This window comes from Mustelus asterias, chromosome 12 (assembly GCF_964213995.1).
Source record: "Mustelus asterias chromosome 12, sMusAst1.hap1.1, whole genome shotgun sequence".
NCBI classification, from domain to species: Eukaryota; Metazoa; Chordata; class Chondrichthyes; order Carcharhiniformes; family Triakidae; genus Mustelus; species Mustelus asterias.
The window spans coordinates 32,798,282-32,823,569 of NC_135812.1; the positions used below are offsets into that span (position 1 = coordinate 32,798,282).

Consider the following 25,288-nt stretch of genomic DNA (forward strand, 5'->3'; position numbering starts at 1 on the left):
GAGTAACGTCCCCATGGGACATCTGCCTGACTGGACTTGTATGTTCCCAAGGCTGACACCTTCCATTCAGCTGTCCCCCCTCTTGCCCTTCACAAAACTCTCTGAAGGTTGATTTTGGCCCCAGCACTGAAACCATTTTTTCCCACAATTTTTATCTTATCCCCCATCATTCTCCCTCTATTTTCATCTTGTCTATAGACCTCCTGCACACTTGTCTCTATTCACACTGAACCGTTCGCCACTTTAATTTCTCTTTCTGGCACCCATGCTGGTTACAGTTATACAAATGGTTTCCTTTCCTTATCAAAACCACTGTCAACACACTTCCCATGAAGTCTACTGTCATTCTGTCTGTCCTTGCAGACTGCAGCCCCGTCTCCATAGCCAATCTTTTGTCTCCTTTCCTTTCCATTCCAACATCCTCAAATAAATTATTCCACCTGCATCCATGCCCAGTTTTCCCACAACTCCATTTCCGAATCTCTCCAATCAGGTTTCCACCCCACAACAGCACTGAACTATCAACTCATCAAAATCACAAATTCTATCCTCTGTGACTGTGATGATGGCACAATATTCTTCCTCGAATTCTAGATCAATCATTTGGGGCAGTTGATCATACCATCCCGCTCCAACCCTTCCCCCCCATTCACCAGCTCAGTGAGAAAGCTCTCACCTGGTTCCACTTTTCCTATCCACTGCAGCCCGCGAATCTCAAGTAAGGGTTTATCATCCTGCTCTGCAACACTAAATGGTGGTGTAGTAGTATTATCACTGGACTAGTAATCCAGAGATCTAGGGTGATGCTCTGGAGACCTGGGTTCAAATCCCACCACAGCAGATGGTGAAATGTTGGGGCAGCACAGTGGTTAGCACTGCTGCCTCACAGCGCCAGGGACCCGGGTTTGATTCCCGGCTTGGGTCACTATCTCGGAATCTGCATGTTCTCCCCGTGTCTGCGTGGGTTTCCTCCAGGTGCTCTGGTTTCTTCCCACAGCCCTGGTTAGGTGCATTGGCCATGTTAAATTCTCCCTCAGTGTATCGAACAGGCGTCGGAGTGTAGTGACGAAGGGATTTTCACAGTAACTTCATTGCAGTGTTAATACAAGCATACTTGTGACGAAGAAATAAACTTTAAAACTAAAAAAACGTTATCACTGGAAGCTCCAGTGACCTGTTCTCGGTTGCTCCCTCTGCCACTCCTTCCCCCCACCCCACCCTCACCCAACCAGCAGAACTTTTTCTTCTACATGCTCGGTCAGCTTACTTTAATAGCTTGAAACACAATCCATTTTGTGTAACTCCCCCGTAAAATCTAATCTACTGTGTCCAGGTATCATAATACATCTTTGCTGTACTCCCTCCAATATAACAGGATGATCCTTAAGAAGCATTATTAGTAAGTCATATGGCCTTCAGTATTCAGGTAAGGTGCAATTAGATAACCTTTAAATAAATATTTAAGATCCATGGTTTAAAAGTTGAATACATTTATCACACCGTGCATACGTACTGCATTAGCACAACATGATAAATGTGTTCTTACCATCCATATCCAGTCGCTGCATGATGATTGCAAGTTCCACCTCACTGGGCATATAACCCAGGGATCTCATTGCCATGCCCAACTCTTGCTTTGAAATGAAACCATTGCCATCACGATCCAAAACTCGAAAGGCTTCTCTTATTTCTGTTGATATAGATGAAAGAAAGAATAACAGTTCAAATCAAGTGCAGAAAGATTGTACATACATTTATATGGTGCTGCTTTTGACCTCAGGATCCCCCAAAGGGTTCTGCAACCAGTAACAGGGAGGCAATGGCCTTATGGTTTTCTCGCTAATGTTCTGGGGACCCGGGTTCAAATCCCGCCACGGCAAATGGTGGAATTCGAATTCAATGAAAAATATCTGGAATTAAGAATCTACTGATGACCGTGAAACCATTGTTGTTTGTCGGAAAAACCCATCTGGTTCATTAATGTCCTTTAGGGAAGGAAATCTGCCCTCCTTACCTGGTCTGGCCTATATGTGACTCCAGAGCCACAGCAATGTGGTTGACTCTCAACTGCCCTCTGAAATGGCCTGGCAAGCCATTCAGTTTCAATGGCGATTAGGATGGGCAATAAATGCTGGCCAGCCAGTGATGCCCATGTCCCATGAATGTACAAAAAAAGTACTGCTGAAGTGTAGTCATTGTTGCATTACCCCTACAGCCCAGAAGGAGGCCATTTGGCCCATCAAGTCTGCAACAACCACATTCCCACCCAAGCTCCATTCCCGTAAACCCACACATTTACCCTGCTAATCCCACAACTCTAGGGTCAATTCAGCGTGGCCAATCCACCTAAGCTGCACATCTTTGAAGTGTGGGAGAAAACCAGAGAATCCAGAGGAAACCCACACAGACAAGGGGAGAAAGTGCAAACTCCACACAGATAGTAACCGAGGCCGGAATTGAACCTGGGCCCCTGGTGCTGTGAGGCAGCAGTGCTAACCATTGTGCCACCGTGCCGCCCATATGGCAAGCTCTGCAGTGCACACACCAAATCGTTTTTGCTTTGTGGAGGAGCAGCTTCTCACTGGATGAGTTAGATTAAAATTAGCCCCTTAGTCTCTGTATGGAGCTGGTAATCAAATAGAATGGGGAAACTTTTCTTTGTGCATTCATATCTAGGAAAATAATAAACCGACTCTTAATAGATGGCTTTATGATTTCATTATCGCACAGACAAGATATTTTCCCAAGAGATCCTCATCACAATAATTTATAATTTCATTAAAACAAATTACTGTCAATCGTAACAAAAAAAAATCACCGAAAAATACAACCAACCAGCTTATTCCATCTTTATCAATAAATCTAAATGGGAAAAGTAGGTTTCAGGCAGCGCACACATAAATCCTTGGCTTCATTTCCTGCTCTCACTGATCTCAGTGAAAGCACTATAATTGACCTGGGCAAGGAAGGAGAAATATCAGCCAAGTTCCAGATATAATTCCCATCCAATGACCTCTGCCGGGAAGCAACATCGGTAGGCTTGAGCTGTAGACAGCTTAAGTCTTGGCTGGAATGACAACATCTCCACCACCACAGCGAAATATCCTCCATGTAGGCTCAATTTAGTCAGCTGTTATCTTGGATTCCCTTAGTCTGGTGGAACTCAGATAGGACGGGCTCTGAAGTAAACTGGGATTTCCCACTTGCCCTTGTAAGAGGCAGGGCTTCTAATATGAAGTAATGGTGGGAGGGATGGGTTTCCTATGCAGAACCTTCCTGCTTCCCCAGTCAGAGTGGGAGCCGGCATATGTTTGGAAGCTGCTATGCCCAAAGGGCTGAGGCATATGAGTTCCCAGAAAAGCAACCCAAGCCTCATCACAGAGTTTGAAAATAGAGAAATGCCTCAGATTCACAAAGACGGGATTTAATTATTGTGGATTTTTTTTTGAGGGGGATGACCTCCTGATTTTGGGGTTCTTCAGGGAGTGGGCAACAAATATAGCCCCCAACCCTCAATCTCCACCATCCCTTCCCCTCTATGGAGTCATTGGCAGCTGAACATAGAACCAGAGAACAATAGAACCGTAGAAAAGCTACAGTACAGCCTATCGTGTCTGCACCAGCTGAAAAAAAATAACAAACTAGCCGTCCATTTTAATCTCACTTCCGAACACCTGGTCCATAGACTTTCAGGTTACAGTACCTCAGGTGCAGATCCAGGTACCCTTTAAATGAATTCAGAGTTTCTGCTTATTGGATCTAATATTTCAACCTTCTCCTTATTAACTGGAATGCCTGTATCGTCCCTCAGCGACAAAGTACTAATTTCATGCTAAATAGAATTTGTTATGGTCACTATCTCTAAAATGGTCCCCACTGCCACTTCATCCACTTGTTCAGCTTCATTTCCATAGACTAAATCTCGAATTGCACTCCCTCTTGTTTGGGCTTGTTACACACTGGCTAAAAAAAGTTCTCTTGAATGAAGTTCAAGAATTTTATGCCCTCTGTGCCCCCTATTCATGTCCCAGGTGGTATTAAGGTAGCTGAAATCCCCAATAATGAAACAAAATGGAATGGGAAAATAGCCCCATATTCCCAAAATATTCCACCCAAACATAGGTAACCATGTGGTATGGTTGCCAACTCTCCAAGAGTGTCCTGAAGTCCAAAGGAACTGCACAGAAATCTCCAAGACACTGCCGAGAGCGTCCCTGGAGAATAATCAAGATGGTTTTCAATGAATTGGCTTTTCTTTTTAATTTTGTTTGAAAAATGTTTATTAGTTAGAAAAATATTGGAGTCAGGGATATAAGCTGTTTGACTGACAGTTAAGAATCATGGATCATACGTAAGGGCAGATGATGTGCTTCAATGATGGACATGTTGGCCAACCAATGGTCAAAGGGTTTAGCGTGGCTTTCGGAGGTGATAGGTCATGTGATGCAACCTTCAGGAATCCATCCAATCAGATTTGGGAAGTCTTCAGCTAACCAAATACTTGAATAAACCAATCAACCCGGAGCGCCAACTCTGTTTATCTCTCCACATATTCAGCATTTTCTGCTTTTATTTCAGATTTCCAGCATCCACAAGCTTTTGCCTAAATAAAACTATCAATAGTTTTGATCTAAGATCCCCCATCATCTTAGGCATGACATCAAAAGATACAGGGATATCAAGATGCTCACAAGGTGAAGGTGCTCACAAGATGGAGGATGGCAAGACTCATGGGTGTCGATTTTGATGAGAAATAAGATCTGTTCCAGTTTGAATACAGGGTCTGTAACTTTACCACCTGATGATCTATAGAGAGCTTTCACTGCCTCCCTCATTAACAAATAAATTCTTCTCTGACACCATGCAAAATCGCAGCCAATATCTCATAACATGCTTGCCTACCAGAAATTGAACAATCTCAGTTTTGGAATTTTCATTTAATCTAGCATCTAATAAAGAAAGCAAATGGAATTTTGGATTTATAGCTAAAGGGATAGAGTATAAAAGTAAGGAAGTGTTGCTGCAACTATACAAGGTATTAGGGAGAGTGCACCTGGGCTGCTGTGTACAGTTTTGATCCCCTTACTTGAGGAAGGATGTAGTTGCATTGGAGGCAGTTCAGAGGAGGTTCATTAGATTGATTCAAGGGATGAGGAGTTTGTCATATAAAGAGTGATTGAGCATTTATGGCCTATACTCTCCAGAGTTTAGAAGAATGAGAGGAGATCTGATTGAGGTTTATAAGATAATAAAATGTGTTGATAAAGTAAATATAGTCGATATATGCTTCCTCTTGTGGGGCAATCTAGATCAAGAGCTCATAGTTTTAGGATAAGGTGTGGCAGATTTAAAACAGAAATAAGGAGAAACTACCTCTCTCAAAGGGTCGTGAATCTGTGGAATTCACTGCCCCAGAGTGTGGTGGATGCCGGGACATTGAGTAAATTTAAGGAGGAGATAGACAGATTCTTAATTAGTAATGGATTGAACGGTTATGGAGAACAGGCAGGAAAGTGGAGTTGAGGCCAAGACGCAATAAGGGCGACACGGTGGCACAGCGGTTAGCAATGCAGCCTCACAACGCCAGGGACCCGGGTTCAACTCCAGCCTCGGGTGACTGTCTGTGTGGAGTTTGCATGTTTTCCCTGTGTCTGCGTGGGTTTCCTCCGGGTGCTCCAGTTTCCTCCCACACCCCAAAGATATGCGGGTTAGGTGAATTGGCTATGCTAAATTGCTCCTTAGTGTCAGGGGGGCCAGCTAGAGTAAATATGTGGGGTTACACGGTTAGGGCCAGGGTGGGATTGTTGTCAGTGCAGGCTCGATGGGCCGAATGGCCTCCTTCTGTACTGTAGGGATTCTATGATTCTAAAACCAGCCATAATCGTATTGAATGGCGGAGCAGGTTTGAGGGGCTGAATTGAATACTCCTGCTCCTAGTTCTTAGCATCAATAGTTTTTTTTTGAGGGAACAAAAGTCCCAGATTTATAATATACTTTGCGTTAAAAAGTGTTTTCTGATTTAATTTTTAAATGGCTTAGGCCTAATTTTAAGGTTATTGCAACTCCTTCGAGGCTGCCCCATCAAAGGCAATGGTTTCTCCACACCTGACACCTCAAATCTTACAATTCAATGATCTTTCTCAGAAGCTGGCATTGAGCACAGCGCATACACAATGAAGGCATAACGGCAGAAAATATGACAGATGGCATCAAAGTGCTTTAATCCTTCAGTCATGAATGTTGCTGCTCCTCCCAGTGTCTGCTGCTTCTGGGAAAAGATCCTCACAGTGCAGACCCTGGACTCACTTTCTATCCCCATCTCTATCAGGTATGCCCACAATCAGGTGGACAAGGACTGAAAGCTTACGCATACTGCAGTTAAGATTAAGTGGCCTGAATTTATTGTCTTGTCTCTATCCTATTTCTCAAAATTGGATGCAACGTTCTCACCCTCCAATAGTCTGGGATACGTTTAAGAGGAAGCTAAATAATAAACACATGAGGGAGCAAAGAATGATTTATGCTGATAGAGTTAGAAGGTCTTAAAACTTTCACCATTGTTTTCAAATCCCTCCATCGTCTTGCTGTTCTATAAACTCCTCCGGCCCCACAACTCTCCAAATATCTGCACTCTTCCAATTCTGATCTCTTCAGCATTCTGGATTTTAATCATTGAGAACCATGCCTTCAGCTGCCTGGGACCTAAGCTCTGAAATTCCCTCCATAAAACACTCAGCCTCTCTACCTTTTTTTCCTCCTTTTAAGATACTCATTAAAACCTACTTCTTTGATCAAGCACCTGATTGCCAACTTAATGCATCTTTAAGTGGTTTGACGTGGACTTTTGTACGACAACTTTCCAGTGGAGCAACTTGGAATATCGGACTATGTGAAAAGAAATGTGAGAGACTGTTGTGCTTTTGTTGAAGAAAGATGGGATGCAACAGATGGGAAGCACAAACTCCAGCATACCTAAATTCATAGCTAGCACAAAGGAAGATGGTTGTGGATTTTGGAGGTCAATCATCTCAGCTCCAGACATCACTGCAGAAGGTCCACAGTGTTGTGTCCTAGGCCCAACCACCTTCAGCTGCTTCATGACCTTCCTTCCATCATAAAGTCAGATGTTCACTAATGATTGCACAATGTTCAGCACCATTCGTGACTCCTCAGGTACCGAAGCAGTCCATGTCCAAATGCAACAAGACATGGGCAATATCCAGGCTTGGGCTGACAGACAGCAAGTAACATTGGGCCACATGAGTGCCAGACAATGGCCATCACCAACATGAGAGAATCTAACCATCGCTCCTTGACATTCAATGGCATTACCATTGTCGAATCCCCCACTATCAGCATCTTGGGGGTTACCATTGACCAGAAACTGAACTAGTCTAGCTATATAAATACTGTGGCTACAAGGGTTGGTCAAAGACTAGGAATCCTGTGGTGAGTAACTCACCTCCTGTCTCCCCAAAACCTGTCCACCATATACAAGGCACAAGTCAGGAATGTGATGGAACGCTTGTCTGGATGAGTGCAGCTCCAACAACATTCAAGAAGCTCAACACCATCCAGAAAAAAGCAGCCTGCTTGATTGGCACGCCAACCACAATCCCTCCACCACTGACAAACAGTGGCAGCCATGTGTACCATCAACAAGATGCACTGCAGTAACTTGCCAAGGCTCCTTCGACAGCACATTCCAAACCCATGACTACTACCATCTAGAAAGACAAAGGAGGTAGATACCTGGGAATACCACCACTGGAAGTTCCCCTCCAAGCTACTCACTATCCTGACTTCAAAATATATCGTCGTTCCTTCACTGTCGCTGGATCAAAATCTTGGAACTCTGTGTGGGTGTACCTACATCACATGGACTGCATTGGCTCAAGAAGACACCTCATCACCACTTCTATTAGGGATGGGCAATGAATACTGGCCTGGCCAGTGACGCCCATGTCCCACAAATTAATAAAATAAAGCATGGATTAATTTTGCCAAATAGCCAGCTTCTGTGCTACAAATTCTATGTCATAATCTCAGCAAGCTTCACAGCTCTGGAAAGCACTCAAATACAAACTTATTTCACACCTGAAGACTTTACCTAATAACTTACTCAGAAATTCATTTGGTTGTTTAACTGCCCCTTCAATTCAAACAGCATGTCAGGACAAATTAGTTATTGATTTGACAGTTAGCCCATTTCATTTGAAAATATGGGCTTGATCGTCACACAGTCTAGAATTAGCATCAGCAGAGTTACCTAATGGCCTTCACCTTTAGCTGCCTTTTGCAGGAAGATCATTCACTCATCTTTCTCTTTGCAAAAAATACTCACTACTACCACTACTCCTCCCAATGGGCTGTGAATCTGTGGAATTCGCTACCTCAAAGGGCGGTGGATGCTGGGACAGTGAATAAATTTAAGGAGGAGTTAGGCAGAATTTTAGTTGGTAATGGGTTGAAGGGTTATGGGGAGAAGGCTGGAAAATGGGGATGAGGAACATATCAGCCATGATCGAATGGCAGAGCAGAGGCGATGGGGCGAATGGCCTAATTCTGCTCCTATATCTTCTGAACTTATGAACAGATTTTGAAGATTGTCCCCAATAGCACATGTCAGGAAGTGGTCATCATATTGTCTGTAACTTTCCATCCATCAAAATCAAGGGCCTAAATCATGCCACTGAAAACACCATGGGGTAGTTGGGGGGAGTCCAGAGGGTTTCAAACCCATGACCTCCTATGTATATTATCGCTGACCCAGAAGCCAGTCATCATTCCCAAAAAGTAGGGAGCTCAACCGGCTTGGATGCCAGCCCAGGTAAAATGTAAGATGTGAGGAAGAGAGAAAATCAGTGGGGAGGGAGATGGAAGGAGGAGGGAGGTTGAGGGGGTGGGTGGGGGTGCAGGGGGTGGGGATGTGGTTGAACGGATGCCAGGTGATCGACGGGGTGTCATGGGTGAACGTAGTGGTCAGCAGCTGCCAGCAAATTCAATGTGCTGAGTAACAGTATTACAACTGGCCTTTAAGGACAAATGGGTGGCTGACAGATTTTGATTTGATTTGGTTTATTATTGTCACATGTATTAGTATATAATGAAAAGTATTGTTTCTTGCGTGCTATACAGACAAAGCATACCATTCATAGTGTACATAGGGGAGAAGGAAAGGAGAGGTGTAGAATATAGTGTTACAGTTACAGATAGGGAGAAGAGATCAGCTTAATGGAAGGTAGGTCCATTCAAAAGTCTGATGGCAACAGGGAAGACACCATTCTTAAAGTTTTTTAATGTTTATTTTTTATTGTCACAGGTAGGCTTACATTAACACTGCAATGAAGTTACTGTGAAAATCCCTGAGTCGCCACACTCCAGCGCCTGTTCGGGTACATTGAGGGAGAATTTAGCACGGCCAATGCACCTAGTCAGCATGTCTTTCAGACTGTGGGAGAAAACCAGAGCACCCAGAGGAAACCCACACAGACACAGGGAGAATGTGCAGACTCCGCACAGACAGTGACCCAAGCTGGGAATCGAACCCAGGTCCCTGGTGCTGTGAGGCAGCAGTGCTAACCACTGTGCCACTGTGCCTGGATTGATTGGTATGTGTTCTCAGGGTTTTGTATCTCTTTCCCGACGGAAGAAGGTGGAAGAGAGAATGTCCAGATGCTTGGGGTTCTTGATTATGCTGGTTTCTTTCCCAACGTAGTAAGGAGTCTAACAAGACCAGGTTAAAGTCCAACAGGTTTATTTGGTAGCAAACGCCACTAGCTTTCAGAACGTTGCTCCTTCGTCAGATGAGTGGGAACTCCCACTCACCTGACGAAGGAGCAGCGCTCCGAAAGCTAGTGGCGTTTGCTACCAAATAAACCTGTTGGACTTTAACCTGGTGTTGTTAGACTCCTTACTGTGTTTACCCCAGTCCAACACCGGCATCTCCACATCATGCTTTCCCAACGTACAGGAAAGTGTAAACGGAGTCAATGGATGGGAGGCTGCTTTCGTGATAGACTGGGCTACGTTCATGACCCTTTGTAGTTTCTTGCGGTCTTGGACATTGCCTAAGAATGCTGACCACAGCTTGCACAGTGCATGCTGAGCTCAGTCAAAAATCTATTATGCCGGACAGGCCTGATTTACACATTAGACCCACTATTTCCATATGCAAAGTGTTATCACCTGAATCAGGTGCAGGGCCCTAGATGCATAAAGTGCCTTTGCCACGGTGGTGTGTGTCATGGAGTCTAACAGCACAGCAAGAGGCCCTTCGGCCCATTGTGTCTGTACCGATCATCAAGCACTTCCAACATAGAAAGTGTGCTTGCATGCCACCTGACCACCAAAATCATTATACCTCATAATTCGAATACAGAAGTGATCGCAGTAGAGGCCTCCAAGAATCTACCCAATTCGATCATGCTGTCTCTCAGAAAATGCCTGGCACAACCGGTTCGCAAATGCTGGAATGCACAAAATGTGCTCAAGTCTCAACAAATTTGGAAAATCAAACATGCTTAATGTCTGTTTGCCCAATTTTCCAATCCCCTTGACCTGCGCCACTGACATAGCTGAATACAGATCAGTCCTTACACACTCCGTACAGAGTGATCAACTGAATGTATTTGCAGAAAATAGGAATAAGATAAGGCAGCTCAGTCTATGACAACGGTAAGGCAAGTTATCTTGGGGCTGAAGGAGTCAGCACAAATCTTGAGGTAATGATGCGTATTTTCTCCACTATAAAATAGAAAAGTTAAAACGTAGCTGTTAATCAACTTGGAGGAATGTGAACACTTGAGACTATTATTGAGAATCACTGTTATTTTCTCTTTGATTTGCCCTTCATTTGGAATTCCCAGGATCCAAAATTCATTGGTGCCAGGTTCCTCACTATTGGATCGGACTCAGAATATATAGGCCCAAGTCCCATGTTAAAGAAATAGCTAGACTCAAAGAACGAACTTTGAATATTTTTGCATTCATTTCAGTGACATGAAATTACGATGAAGCTGGGCTTCGCTAATCCACAAAAGGAGCATTTTATTCTTCAAGTGCTCCAGTGATCCAAATCCTGGCTTTACCACAGGCACTTTCAGTCCTAACATTAAAATATTGTCAAGTTTACCAGCGATATAGATTGCCCCCAGTCGCACAGCTCTGAATCAGCAGGGAGATCACAGCTGTAAATCTGACTGCCGACAATCTTTCTCATTGCTGAGTAAATGCTAATGAGGGAATGGGTGTGTGAGAAATAAATTAGCAAACGATCAGACCCCGTCCTTACCCTCCAGCTGAAAATGTTACTGGATCTTTCCAGAAACTACGTTGAGATGAAAGGGAGTTCAAAGCTTTTTTGTTTGAAACTTGTATTGTTGGTTAGACGAATATCCAGAGGGGGTTCCAGCATGTATTTCACAGACAAAATAATGGCAAGTTATTGATGTTGCCAGGTTTCCTCCCAACACCAAAACTGGCAGTGTGGACAGAATTTGTCAATGACCTTTTATTTGGTTCTAATGATTGTCTCTTTAAGGATCAATCTGCAGAGTAAGGGTCACATGATGTGGGGAACTAATTGGGGAGCAGGGTGTGGGATTGCCTGGTGTTCCAGACCCCTCCTGGGAGCTGGCTGCAGTCATCGAGGCTACAAGCCACCGTATAGCCTTTACCTGCAAATGACTGGTGAAGAAGAATTATTACAGTGGCAATGAGGGTAAAAGTGTCCCTGAGTATACAGTTTCCATTGAAGGTGAGTGAAGTTGAGAGTAATCACAAAAATGTCCCTGTTTGGATGGAAAGATCCTTTCGATGCCTCCGAGGAGGACAGGACACAATGCACAGAGTGTTTCAGCGACTACTTTCAGGCAAACGGAAGAGAGGAGGTAGGGGAGAGAAAGGCATCCTCTGAGTGCATGTGGGACCCAGGCTTACAATTTGATTCACAGCCTCACAACACCAAGCGTGCCAGATTCCAAGTCATTCAATGAGATTGTTGACTTGACAGTCATATTTCGATCCAAAACCATCAGTCATATTGCAGAGATTTAAGTGTAATTCAAGGGGAAACTATTGATATTTATTTCACTAAGCTGAAGTAAATCTTGGAGCCCTGTGACCTTGGAGCCACTTTTAATGATAAGCTGCCGGACAGATTAGTCTGTGGGGTGAATAATGAGGCTACTCAACAGAGGTTACTAGCAAAAGCGGATATAAATTTTAAGCACACTTTGGAGATAGCACTGGCAATGGAGAGTGCTGAAAAGGGTGCACAAGAGTTACAAAGCACACAAAATGCTGCCATTCACCTGTTAGGGCAAGAACCTGCAATCAGCAGTGGCACCAAAAATGAAGATGTAGTAGTGAAGGAGGAAACAGATTCAGCCCCAAATAAAACAAGAAGATTTAGATGAGGAAATCAATCACAAAGATTGAAGCAGACTGGTACCATTGTGGGGGTAACCACTCCCCTGAATCCTGCAGGTATAAAGCAGCTGAATGTTTTTTCTGTCACAGGAAAGGACATAGAAATATATAAACTAGAAGCAGGAATAGGCCATTCGGCCCTTCAGGTTCTCTCCGTCATTCATCTTGATCACAGCTGATCATCGAATTCAATATCCTGATCTCTCCTTCCATATCCCATGATCCCTTTAGCCCCAAGAGCTATATCCAATTTCTTCTTGAAACTGGAAAACATTTTGGCCTCAACTACATTCTGTGGTAGTGAATTCTACACAGTCACCACCCTCTGGGTGAAGATATTTCTACTCACCTCAGTTCTAAAAGGTTTACCCCCTTATTCTCAAGCTATGACCCCTAGTTCTGGACTCTCCCACCACTGGGAACACCCTGTCTAACCCTATTAGAATTTTATAAGTTTCTATGAGATCCCCTCCCGCTCTTCTAAACTCCAGTGAATATAATCCTAACCAACTTAGTCTCTCCTCATATGACAGACCTGCCATCCCGGGAATCAGCCTGGTAAACCTTCACTGTACTCCCTCTATAGCAAGGACATCCTTTCTCAGATTAGGACACCAAAACTGCACACAATACTCCAGGTGTGGCCTCACCAATGCCCTAAACAATTGTAGCAAAACATCCCTATGCCTATATTATTTTCGCTATGAAGGCCAACGTACCATTTGCCTTCTTTACTGTCTGCTGTACCTGCGCACTTACTTTCAGCGACTGATGCACAAGGACTCCAAGGTCTCGTTGAGTATCCACCTCTCTCAATTTACACCCATTCAAGTAATAATCTGTCTTCCTATTATTGCTACCAAAGTGTATAACCTAACATTTATCCACATTATACTGCATCTGCCAGACAGATGTCCACACACTCATCCTGTCCAAATCACGCTGAAGCATCCCAGTGAAGGGGGGATCCACTGCTACTCTGCCTGAGATCACTGAGGGGGAAGAGGGTGGTCTTCCGCCACTCTGCCTGAGATCAGTGAGGAGGAAGGGGGGGTCCGTTGACACTCTGCCTGAGATCAGTGAGGGGGAAGGGAGTCCGCTGCCACTCTGCCTAAGATCAGTGGGGGGGAGGAGGGAGGGGACCATGATCGGTCTGGGCGATGGAGGAGATGGGGGAATAAGGCAGTCAGTAATGTTGTGGGGTTGGGGCATGTCTGTGAGGGCCAGGGGTAGGCATTATCCGGCTCAGGAGGGATGTGGTGGGGAGCCGCATTCTATCATTTTCTTTCTGCGCATGCACAGTTGGAGGCGCCGATCGGAGCTGCAGGATTTTGGGTGTGTTAAGTCCTGCCCACAGGCTTCTGAAGCACAATTCGGAATTGCTGATATTTTTGCAGGCAGAGTGGATATGGAGGCGCCTGAGAACGGGTCTAAAAGTCGGATCTGAAACAATCCTAGTTTCAAGTCCGCCCAGCACTTAGAATCAACATGGTAAAATAAATCATTAATATATAATGTGAACAGTTAGGGTCCTAGCACAATCAGAAAAAGACCCATTTATGCCAACTCTTTGCTTCCTATCTGCTGACCAGCTTTTTATCCATTTCAAGACATTACCCGCAATCCCATGTGTTCAACTTTACATAGTAGTCTGTTATGTGAGACCTTGTCAAAAGCCTTTTGAAAGTCTAAATAAACAACATCCACTGGTTCGCCTCAGTCAACCCTACTAGTTATAGCCTCAAAAAACTCCAATAGATTCGTCAAGCATGATTTCCCTTTTGTAAATCCATACTGACTTTGCCTGATTATACCACTGCCTTCCAAATGCTGAGTTATGAAATCCTTGATAATAGACTCTAGCAACTTCCCCAGTACCAACGTTAGGTGCACTGGTCTATAGTTCCCTGTTTTCTCTCTACCTCCCTTACTGAATAGTGGGCTTACATTAGTTACTCTCCAATCTGTAGGAGCTATTCCAGAGTCTGAAGAATTTTGGAAAATAACCACCAATGGATCTACTATTTCCAGGGACACTTCTTTAAGTACTCTGGGATGAAGATTATCAGGTCCTGGAGATTTATCCACCTTCGATCCCATCAATTTACCTAAAACCATTTCTCTACGAATGCTGATTTCCTTCAACTTCTCACTAAAACATGTTTCTCTCAGCACTTCTGGCACATTATTCATGTCTTCCTTTGTGAAGACTGAAGCAAATTACAAATTTAATTCCTCAGCCACTTCTTTATTCCCCATTAAGAATTCTCCTGTTTCTGACTGTAAGGGGCCTACATTCGTTTTTGTCAATCTTTTTCTCGTTACATGTCTATAGAAACTTTTACTGTCAGTTTTTTTATTCCCTGTTAGATTACTTTCATTCTCCATTTTTCCCTTCTTAATCAATCCCTTGGTCCTCCTTTGCTGAATTTTAAACCGCTCCCAATCCTCAGGCCTCTTGCTTTTTCTTGCCAATTTGACATTTAAGGCATTAGTGCTAAAGTAAGTCAAATCTATCCAGTAGCCAGTTAAGTAGAGCGTCACAAGTATATAACGTGGAAGAAGCCAGCACCAACAATTCAGATGTTCACGCCCAGTTTAATGTGCAAGATAGCCCCCATTATTGTAATGCTCCTGGTGAATGGAAATTCTCTTCAGATGGAAGTAGTATCGAGGCATCTGCTATTGTGATAATAAGTCACCAAACGTGAGAGAAGGAGCCCAGCCATTGAATTTAAAGAGCACTGCAGCAAAGTTAACACCTTACACAGGAAAAGTCATAAAAATAAGGGGCATGACAACAGGACCTATAAGTTGTCAGCAAAAGTCTACCCATTCGCAATAATAATAATGTCAGGCGAAGGACAAAGCTTTCTGTGCCATGTCTGGCTGAAGAAAATCAAGTTAAATTGGACTGAGATTTTCCAATTATGGGAAGGAGAATTGCTCAAACTGATGAGGAAATGTTGTAGGGGAGGGTAGAGGTCAGCCAAAGTAGTCAGAAGACAAACCATGATTCATGCATGTCAACACGGTCGTTTTCAGTGGATGAAGCCATGTATGTGAGGAATGTTGGAAGTGAGTTGGGTTGTTGTATGCAAAACTAGACCCGTATCTTATCAAGTGAAGGATCATCTGTAAACACGCAAACCCTTTGAGAGAGCGAGAGATGTCCCTGCATCCAGTACTGCCATCGGGAGCTATATTGTCATCTGGGAATGTTGTCAACTATCCAAGCACGAAGTACCTGGTCATCCTGTGGCAGGCACAACTCACATCCTCATGGAAATGGATAGAACTGAACTTTCTGTGCCTGAAGAGACACCCGCCATTGTGGTTTTGGCTGACAGCAATCCTGTGGCGGCTCCCAGACAGAGGAGTTAGGCTGCTCCACAAGGATTCAGAAACTCCCTAAAAGACTTAATTTATCATTGACTAAATTCATGTACCAAACGTTTAATTTTCTTGTGCTGTGCAAGTTGAGTATTGACATTTGTATAACAGGACGTAGAGGGGGAAGGATGTGGTGATTGTCCCTTTAAGGATCAATCTGCAGGGTAAGGGGTCACATGACCTGGGAAACAAATCAGAGAGCAGGGTGGGGGAATCACCCTGGTAAGCTCAGGTTTCTGTTCCAGATTCTTCTCGGGATCTGGCTGCAGTCACTAGGCTACAAGCCTCTATATAACTTTTACTTGTACATAAATGTGTTCTTGTATTTCCCTTAACTGGCAAACTAAAATTATTACAGTTCTGTCGCTGGAATCATAGGTTTTCTACAAATCAGTTAAGGTCGGCAGATTCAGATGAGTTTAATATTACTAACTGCCATTTGTCGATAGACGAATGAACATCAAAAAAAAATGTAATCTTACTTTCTGCTTTTGACAGCTGATTTTTGCTCAGTGTAAGACTCCACAGTGAACAGTGGATGATGGACACACCAGGCTGAGATACTTCTTTACTCGGGTGACCTTTCTTCCGCTGATGGTTGCATTCAGTGAATGACAAGTTTATTTATTATTGTCACAAGTAGGCTTACATTAACACTGCAATGAAGTTACTGTGAAAATCCCCTAGTCGCCACACTCGGGTGCCTGTTTGGGTACACTGAAGGAGAATTTAGTATGGTCAATGCACCTAACCAGCATGTTTTTCGGACTGTGGGAGGAAACCGGAGCACCCGGAGGAAACACACGCAGACATGAGGAGAACGTGCAGACTCCACACAGACTGTGACCCAAGCCAGGAATCAAACCCGGGTCCCTGGCACTGTGAGGCAGTAGTACTAACCACTGGGCCACTGTGCAAATGTATTGCCTTTTGCTTTGATTCTTTTTAATCCACTGTGCTTTATCTTGTTTTGACCTATTCAAATTAAAGCAAAATAGCCAAGGAAGAATATCTGGATTGATTGATGAATCATTTATTAATAATAGTAAAATGGGCTTAGATATTTGATCATACACAAAGCAGAGGTAGAGGGGGAGGTCATGCACTAGACAGAGTCACCAGCATTGAATCAGGCATTGTGTAATATTTATGGTACCTATTGATTCTGATGTGGCAGGTATGCAGTCAGTCCTACTTCCCATACTTCCCATACTTGGCTAAACACACGGAATACTCAAATTCATTCCATAATTCACCCGATAAAGAGCAAACGTTCTGTCCTAAATATTAAAACTGCAACAAACACAATCGCACATTCCAGAAGATATTTGCAATCTGCTTGGATTACATTGGTTTCGGAAGGCATTTAACCCTTCAACAGAAAGGTTTTTATTTACACCTTCTTCAGCATCTCTGTAGCAAGAGTGAATTGTTAGCTTCCAGAACAGTTTGTTCTCTCAGTTTCTTGAGCTTTTTCTCTGGCAGTTTCTCAAATTGTTTACCCTGGCAATTTCTCAAGCTGATTATTCTGTCAGTTTATTCTGAGGCAATCTGCCAGTTTTGTGGCAGGACAAGCTTCAAGCGCTACGCCATTTAAACTAACGCAAAGGAGCGCAGAAACTTGATTGGTTCTGGATGTAACTTGCATTAGAAATTCCTTGATATTTGCAACAGTTTGGGCAAATTGCATTGAACAATCCAACGTAACTAATGGAAACTCCAGGTCACTATCTGAATGCATGTTGATGTATTAGGAGAATCGAGACTGCAATGCTGTTTCAAAGGCAGGGCAGAGCGGACATGATTGGGCAAATGGCCACTAAGGTTTCTTGGCAGCCATATAAAATGTCCTCTTCTGATCTGTTACATATTTAAAAGGATTGCAGGTTGCTCTAAGGGCCGATCACATGATTTGATGGTGACGTCATTAGGGTGTGTGTTCAACTTGCTGTTTTACTTTTAGCTTTGTTTTCTGATGCAGTGCAGAACGGCTCTTCAATAAGACCTGTTGTGTGTGACATATACAAAGTTGTTTCTTTTTCTATTAAGACCCACAACCCCTAACATAGTTAGGAGAAAGAACAAAGAACAATACAGCACAGGAACAGGCCCTTCAGCCCTCCAAGCCCGCGTCACTCCCTGGTCCAAACTAGACCATTCTTTTGTATCCCTCCATTCCCACTCCGTTCATGTGGCTATCTAGATAAGTCTTAAACGTTCCAGTGTGTCTGCCACCACCACCTTGCCCGGCAGTGCATTCCAGGCCCCCAACACCCTCTGTGTAAAATACGTCCTTCTGATATCCGTGTTAAACCTCCGCCCCCGCCTCACCTTGAACCTATGACCCCTCGTGAACGTCACCACCGACCTGGGAAAAAGCTTCCCACCGTTCACCCTATCTATGCCTTTCATAATTTTATACACCTCCATTAGGTCACCCCTCATCCTCCGTCTTTCCAGTGAGAACAACCCCAGTTTACCCAATCTCTCCTCATAACTAAGCCCTTCCATACCAGGCAACATCCTGGTAAACCTCCTCTGCACTCTCTCTAAAGCCTCCACATCCTTCTGGTAGTGTGGCGACCAGAACTGGGCACAGTATTCCAAATGTGGCCGAACCAACGTTCCATACAACTGCAACATCAGACCCCAACTTTTATACTCTATGCCCCGTCCTATAAAGGCAAGTATGCCATATGCCTTATTCACTACCTTCTCCACCTGTGACGTCACCTTCAAGGATCTGTGGACTTGCACACCCAGGTCCCTCTGCGTATCTACACCCTTTATGGTTCTGTCATTTATCGTATAGCTCCCCCCACATTAGTTCTACCAAAATGCATCACTTCGCATTTATCTGGATTGAACTCCATCTGCCATTTCTTTGCCCAAATTTCCAGCCTATCTATATCCTTCTGTAGCCTCTGACAATGTTCCTCACTATCTGCAAGTCTAGCCATTTTCATGTCGTCCGCAAACTTACTGATCACCCCAGTTACACCTTCTTCCAGATCGTTTATATAAATCACAAACAGCAGAGGTCCCAATACAGAGCCCTGCGGAACACCACTAGTCACAGGCATCCAGCCGGAAAAAGACCCTTCCACTACCACCCTCTGTCTTCTGTGACCAAGCCAGTTCTCCACCCATCTAGCCACCTCCCCCTTTATCCCATGAGATCCAACCTTTTGCACCAACCTACCATGAGGGACTTTGTCAAACGCTTTACTAAAGTCCATATAGACGACATCCACGGCCCTTCCCTCGTCAACCATTCTAGTCACTTCTTCAAAAAACTCCACCAGGTTAGTGAGGCATGACCTCCCTCTCACAAAACCATGCTGACTATCGTTAATGAGTTTATTCCTTTCTAAATGCGCATACATCCTATCTCTAAGAATCCTCTCCAACAACTTCCCTACCACGGACGTCAAGCTCACCGGTCTATAATTTCCCGAGTTATCCTTCCTACCCTTCATAAATAATGGGACCACATTAGCTATCCTCCAATCCTCTGGGACCTCATCTGTGTCCAGTGACGAGACAAAGATTTGCATCAGAGGCCCAACGATTTCATCTCTTGTCTCCCTGAGCAGCCTTGGATAGATTCCATCGGGCCCTGGGGATTTGTCAGTCTTTATATTCCCTAAAAAACCTAACACTTCCTCCCTTGTAATGGAGATTTTGTCTAACGGGTCAACACTCCCCTCCGAGACACTCCCAGTCAACACATCCCTCTCCTTTGTGAATACCGACGCAAAGTATTCATTTATGATCTCCCCTACTTTTTTGGGCTCTCAGCATAATTCCCCACTTTTGTCCCTGAGAGGTCCAATTTTTCCCTGACAACCCTTTTGTTCCTAATGTATGAATAAAATGCCTTGGGATTCTCCTTAATCCTGTCTGCCAAGGACATTTCGTGACCCCTTCTTGCCCTTCTAATTCCTCATTTGAGTTCTTTCCTACTTTCTTTGTATTCCTCCAGAGCTCCCTCCATTTTTAGCTGCCTGGACCTAACATACGCCTCTCTTTTCTTTTTAACCAATCCCTCAATTTCCCTGGTTATCCACGGTTCTCAAATCCTACCTTTCCTATCCTTCCTTTTTACAGGCACATGCCTATCCTGAAGCCCTAACAACTGTTCCTTAAAAGACTCCCACATGCCAGATGTGGATTTACCCTCAAACAGCCTCTCCCAATCAACAGCTGCCAATTTCTGCCTAATCTCACTCAAGTTAGCCTTCCCCCAATCCAACACCTTACCCTTGGGATACCACTCATCCTTCACTATTTGCCACATGTTCCCCTCCCGAAACTTTGAAGACCTGACCGGGCTCATTCCCCAGTACTAGGTCCAGTATAGCCCCCTCTCTAGTCGGGCTACCTACATATTGTTCCAAAGAACCTTCCTGTATGCATTTTACAAATTCCTCCCAATTCAGACTCCCAGCCCTACGCGATTTCCAGTCTATACCAGGGAAATTGAAGTCTCCCACTACAACAACCCTATTTTTCCTGCACCTATCCATTATCTCCTGACATATCCATTCTCTCACTTCCCTTGGGCTGTTGGGGGGCCTGTAGTATACCCCCAACATAGTGACTGCGCCCTTCCTGTTTCTGAGCTCCACCCACAGTGACTCGTTACACGACCCCTCTGAATTGTCCTCCCTCTGCACCGCTGTAATATGCTCTCTAACTAATACTGCTACTCCCCCACCTCTTTTGGCCCCTCCTCTGTTTCGCCTAAAACACTTGTACCCTGGAATATTCAGTTGCCAGTCCTGTCCCTTTTTCAACCAAGTCTCGGTCACCGCAACCACATCCAAATTCCTCATAAGCATTAAGGCCCTAAGTTCGTCTGTCTTACTGCTACGTTCCTTGCATTGAAGTAGATGCGTTCCAGGCCCAGTGAGGTCATCCTCCCCCAGAGTGCTCTTCAACATTACAGAAAGAAAATTGGCAGCGAGTCAGGATCTTGTTTTCATTGAGAAAATCAAGAAAAGGTCCCAAGAGAAACATGTGGGTCCTCACCCTTCGAATACTAAAGCTGGGAAAAGCAACAAGGGGATTAAAGATTGAAGTGCCAGTGTAGGAAGTAAGGAAAAACACTCTTATGTTGTTTGGAAAGAGGGAGTATTTCTAATCAGAGATGGGTAAAATTCCAGGCAGTAACTGGTATATTTGAAAAGAAGAGGTGATTTTGCAGTACAGCTGGAGTCATTTGAAAAAAAAACTTCGTCAAGATTGAAAAGGGAAGCACTGGGAAGATAGTAAATAAAATGCATATATACTAAGCAATCTCAAGTTGCTAGTGCCTGGAAGAGAAATGATGGGTCAATTAAAATCCATGGATCCGTTCAATGAAGAAAATTACTCATGGATTTCCTATGTCGAGCTGTTTCAATGCTTTGTACAAGAAAATAAAATTGCAAACAATTTACACTTCTTAGTACAATAGGATATAAAGCTTTCAGTTTTCTCCAAAACTTGGTTCATTCAGCAAAGCCAGGAACAAAAACTTACAATGACTTGACAAAGATCCTTAAAGAGCATTACTCTCCAAAGCCATTGATCATCATGGAACAGTTCAGGTTCTAATGAAGGAATAAAGTGGAAGGTGAAAGCATTGCTCAATTTGTGGCAACCTTAAAAAGGCTGGCACAACATAGTGAGTTTGGGAGTCATTAGAAAATTCTCTTTGAGATCGTCTAGTTTGTGGTCTCCAAAGACAGGCTATCCAAAGAAGATTACTGACTGAACATGCTTTGGCTTTGAAGACAGGAGTCAATATCTCAGTATGAATTGAATTGACTGCTAAAGAGGCTTACATAGAAACTAGAAGCAGTAGTAGGCCATTCGGCCCTTCGAGCCTGCTCCACCATTTATTATGATCATAGCTGGTCATCAAATCCAATAGCCTGATCCCACCTTCCCCCATCTCCCTTGATCCCTTTAACCCCAAGAGCTATATCTAATTCCTTCTTGAAAACAACAACATTTTGACCTCAACTACTTTCTGTGGTAGTGAATTCCACAGATTCACCACTTGCTGAGTGAAGAAATTTCTCCTCACCCCTTATCCTCAAACTATAACCCCTAATTCTGGACTCCCCCACCATGAGGAACATTCTTTCTGAATCTACCGTGTCTAATCCTGTTGGAATTTTATAATTTTCTATGAGATCCCCTTTCACTCTTCTAAACTCAAATAATTATAATTCTAACTGATTTAGTCTCTCCTCAGATGATAATCCTGTAATCCCAGGAATCAGCCTGGCAATCCTTCACTGCACTCCCTCCATAACAAGAACAATCTTCCTCAGATAAGGACATCGAAATTACACACAGTACTCCAGGTGTGGCCTCACCAACGCCCTATACAATTGCAGTAAAACATCTCTATTCCTATACTCAAATCCTCTCGCTATGAAGGCTTCCTGATTTTGTACAGGAATGAAGATCCACAAGCTGGGAACTGCCCATGAGAAGTTAAAACAGCAACAAGCATGTCACAGATGTACCAACATGGGCCATTCAGCAGGTGAATGCTGGAACAAAGATAGCCAACTCAAAAACTGTGGCAAAATGGGTCACGGTGCAAAAGCTTGTTGGACTAGACCAGCTTCCCCAGATAAGAATATTCAGAAGAAGAATCTGGGTACCTTCAAGAAGAAGAACAAGTTGAATTCTACAAAAACAATTTATAACATGGAAGAAAAAAATTATGGATGAAGAAGAGAATGTCCAGAAATATAATGAAGAGCTCCAACTGAACATTTTATCCATACTGGGTGAATCACATAGGTTCTGGTGATTACAAAGTTAAGTGGAAAATGCATTCGGATGGAGGTTGATACCAGTGCTGCTGTATTTTTAACACCTGAGACTACATAACAGCAAAACCTGAGGCATTTTCCTTTAAAACCAGTTGTTGTGATTTTAAGGACATACAAAGAAGAGATTGTGCTGTTAAAAGGTTACATCATAGTCAATGTAGAGTTGAGTGGACAAACAGCGGAGTTGCCTCTCCATTTGGTCCCTGGTAATTTTCCAGCTCTATTTGGGAGATCCTGGTTGGAGAAGATAAACCTTAACTGGAGCGCTGCCAACAGATTGGTCAATGTCAAAATAGATCTACAGCACCTTCTGGATAAATACAAGAATGTATTTGAAGAGACAGTGAGCTCAATGAAGGGAGTTCAAGTGAAACACAAGATAAAGCCTAATAGTCAATCAAAAGTCTGAAAGCAAGAGCAGTGCCATGTGCAATTCATCCAAAGTTTGAAGAAGAATTATTCCAACTTGTTAACACTGGTATGTTAGGACCGGCTACAATTAATGCCTGGGATACCCCCATTGTTCCCGTCATGAAACCAGATGGTTCAGTACATATCTATGGTGATTTTAAAACAACCATCAATCCAGTGTTGTATGCTGATCAATATCCACTTCCTTTAATTGAAGATTTGTTTGCTGGGTTATCAGGTGGTCAGAAATTCATCAAAATTGATCTTTCGTAAGCATATTTACAGATGAATGTTGCCACTGAATCACAACCATTGCTTACCATTGTTACTCATAAATGTGTTTTTTGTTATAAAAGATTACCTTTTAGAATAACATCCACACCAGCCTTATTGCAAAGATCGATGGATCCGGTTTTAAGTGGTCTCTGTGGTGCACAATGTTACTTGGATAATATTCTAATTACAGGGTCCAGTGAACAAGAGCAATTGAATAATTTAGAAGCAACATTGGAACATCTTCAAGCACAAGGTTTGTGTATCAAGAAAGAAAAGTGAGACTTTTTACAGACACCAGTCAAGTATTTGGGTCATATTTTGATAGTAAAGGCCTACATATAGCACCTAAGAAGGCGGAAGCTATTTTAGAAGCACCACATCCAACAAATGTGATGCAATTTAGGTCTTCCTATGATTAATAAATTATTATGGTAAACTTTTTCCGAGCATAGTAAATTATGTAATGGCTTCAATAATGTAGCTATGTGTGAAACAGTCTTGGGACTGGACAATAAAATGTGAGAAAGCATACAAAGATGTCAAAGGTGCTTTGCAGAAGGTTCATTTCAATCTGAAGCTGCCATTACTGCTGCTCGTGATGCTTCACCTTATGGAATAGGGGCAGTATGCCTTCAGGAGAAGAATGACCAATATCTTTACTTTGCACGCTCTGGGCCCGATTTTACCATTTTCATCCTAAGTGCTGAATCTGGGCGTAATGCAGATCCGACTTGGAGATCTGCTTTCAGGCGCACCCATATGCACTCAGCCTGAAAAACATATCGCGGGTCCCATTTGCGCTGTGGGCAGGGCTTAGCGTGGCCGAAGCGATCGGAGCTCTGAACTGCGCATGCGCAGTTAGAAAGAAATTTGAAAAAGCGCGCCCGTGTCAGATCGCTCCCGGGCCACAGAAAGCGGAGAAAGCGGCCCGGGAGCGAAATGCGGGAGCACTGGTGCACACACACACATCACTGTCCCCCTTATCCACCCACCCTGCGACCCACACACATCACTGTCCCCCTTATCCACCCACCCCGCTACCACACACATCGCTGTCCCCCTTATCCATCCCCCCCACTAGTCACACACATCGCTATCCCCCTTATCCATCCCCCCTACTTGCCACACACATCGCCATCCCCCTTATCCATTCCCCCCACTACCCAGACCAATCGCCACCCCTGCCTCCCCCCCCACCGATCGCCAGCAGAGTGGCAGCGGACCTCCCAGCCCCTCCACCGTGCCTCCACCAGAGATATATCTGCCTCCCCCACCAGAGATCCATCTGCCGCCCCCCCCACCAGAGATCCATCTGCCCCCCCCACCCTGCCGCCTGAGATACATCTCACCTGTCTCCCTCCTCCCCCCCACCCCCCGGACAACAATCTGGTCTCACTCATCCCCCCCCCCAGAGAATGGTCTGGCCTCACTCACCCCCCCACCCCAGAGGAACACCTGACCCGCCTGCTCCTCCATCCCCACCGGACAACGATCAGCCCTCCCCCTCCCCCCCACCAGAGATACATCTGACCCGCCTTCTCCTCCCCCCCCACCAGACAAAGATCTGGCCTCACTCCCCTCCCCCCCCCCCCCCCCCCCAAACAGAGAATGATCTGGCCCACCTCCCTCCTCCCCCCCCCCCCCACCCCCCCACCCCCCACAAGTCAGAGAGCCGTTGGAACCACTGAATGCGCTCTTCAGCAGCTGGAGCGCCCGATTCAGACTTTTATTTAGCAGGTCCATTACGGCGCGGTTCCGGATTGGCAAACGCAGTGGTCAAGGGGGAAATGCTGATAAAGTTGGGCAGGCAGTTCATTAATTCAATTTAAATGCATGCAGATGCATCGCAGTTTTGGGTGCGAATCGAATCGCCGCGTTCCTGGGTTTCGGTAAAGTGGCGATCTGCGCAGACACGGGTGCAGATCGCGTTAATGGCC

General features: G+C 44.3%; 1 protein-coding gene across 2 annotated transcripts in view; it reads right to left on the reverse strand.

Annotated features, from left to right (window-relative positions):
• The window catches only part of LOC144501913 (calcium-binding protein 8), a 379,238-nt gene that overhangs the window by 319,694 nt on the left and 34,256 nt on the right, over positions 1-25,288 (reverse strand). For both annotated transcript variants that reach the window (XM_078225948.1, XM_078225947.1), the window contains exon 2: positions 1,547-1,690. In XM_078225948.1, coding sequence (XP_078082074.1) covers positions 1,547-1,690 — 144 coding nt within the window. The remainder of the gene's footprint in view (positions 1-1,546; positions 1,691-25,288) is intronic.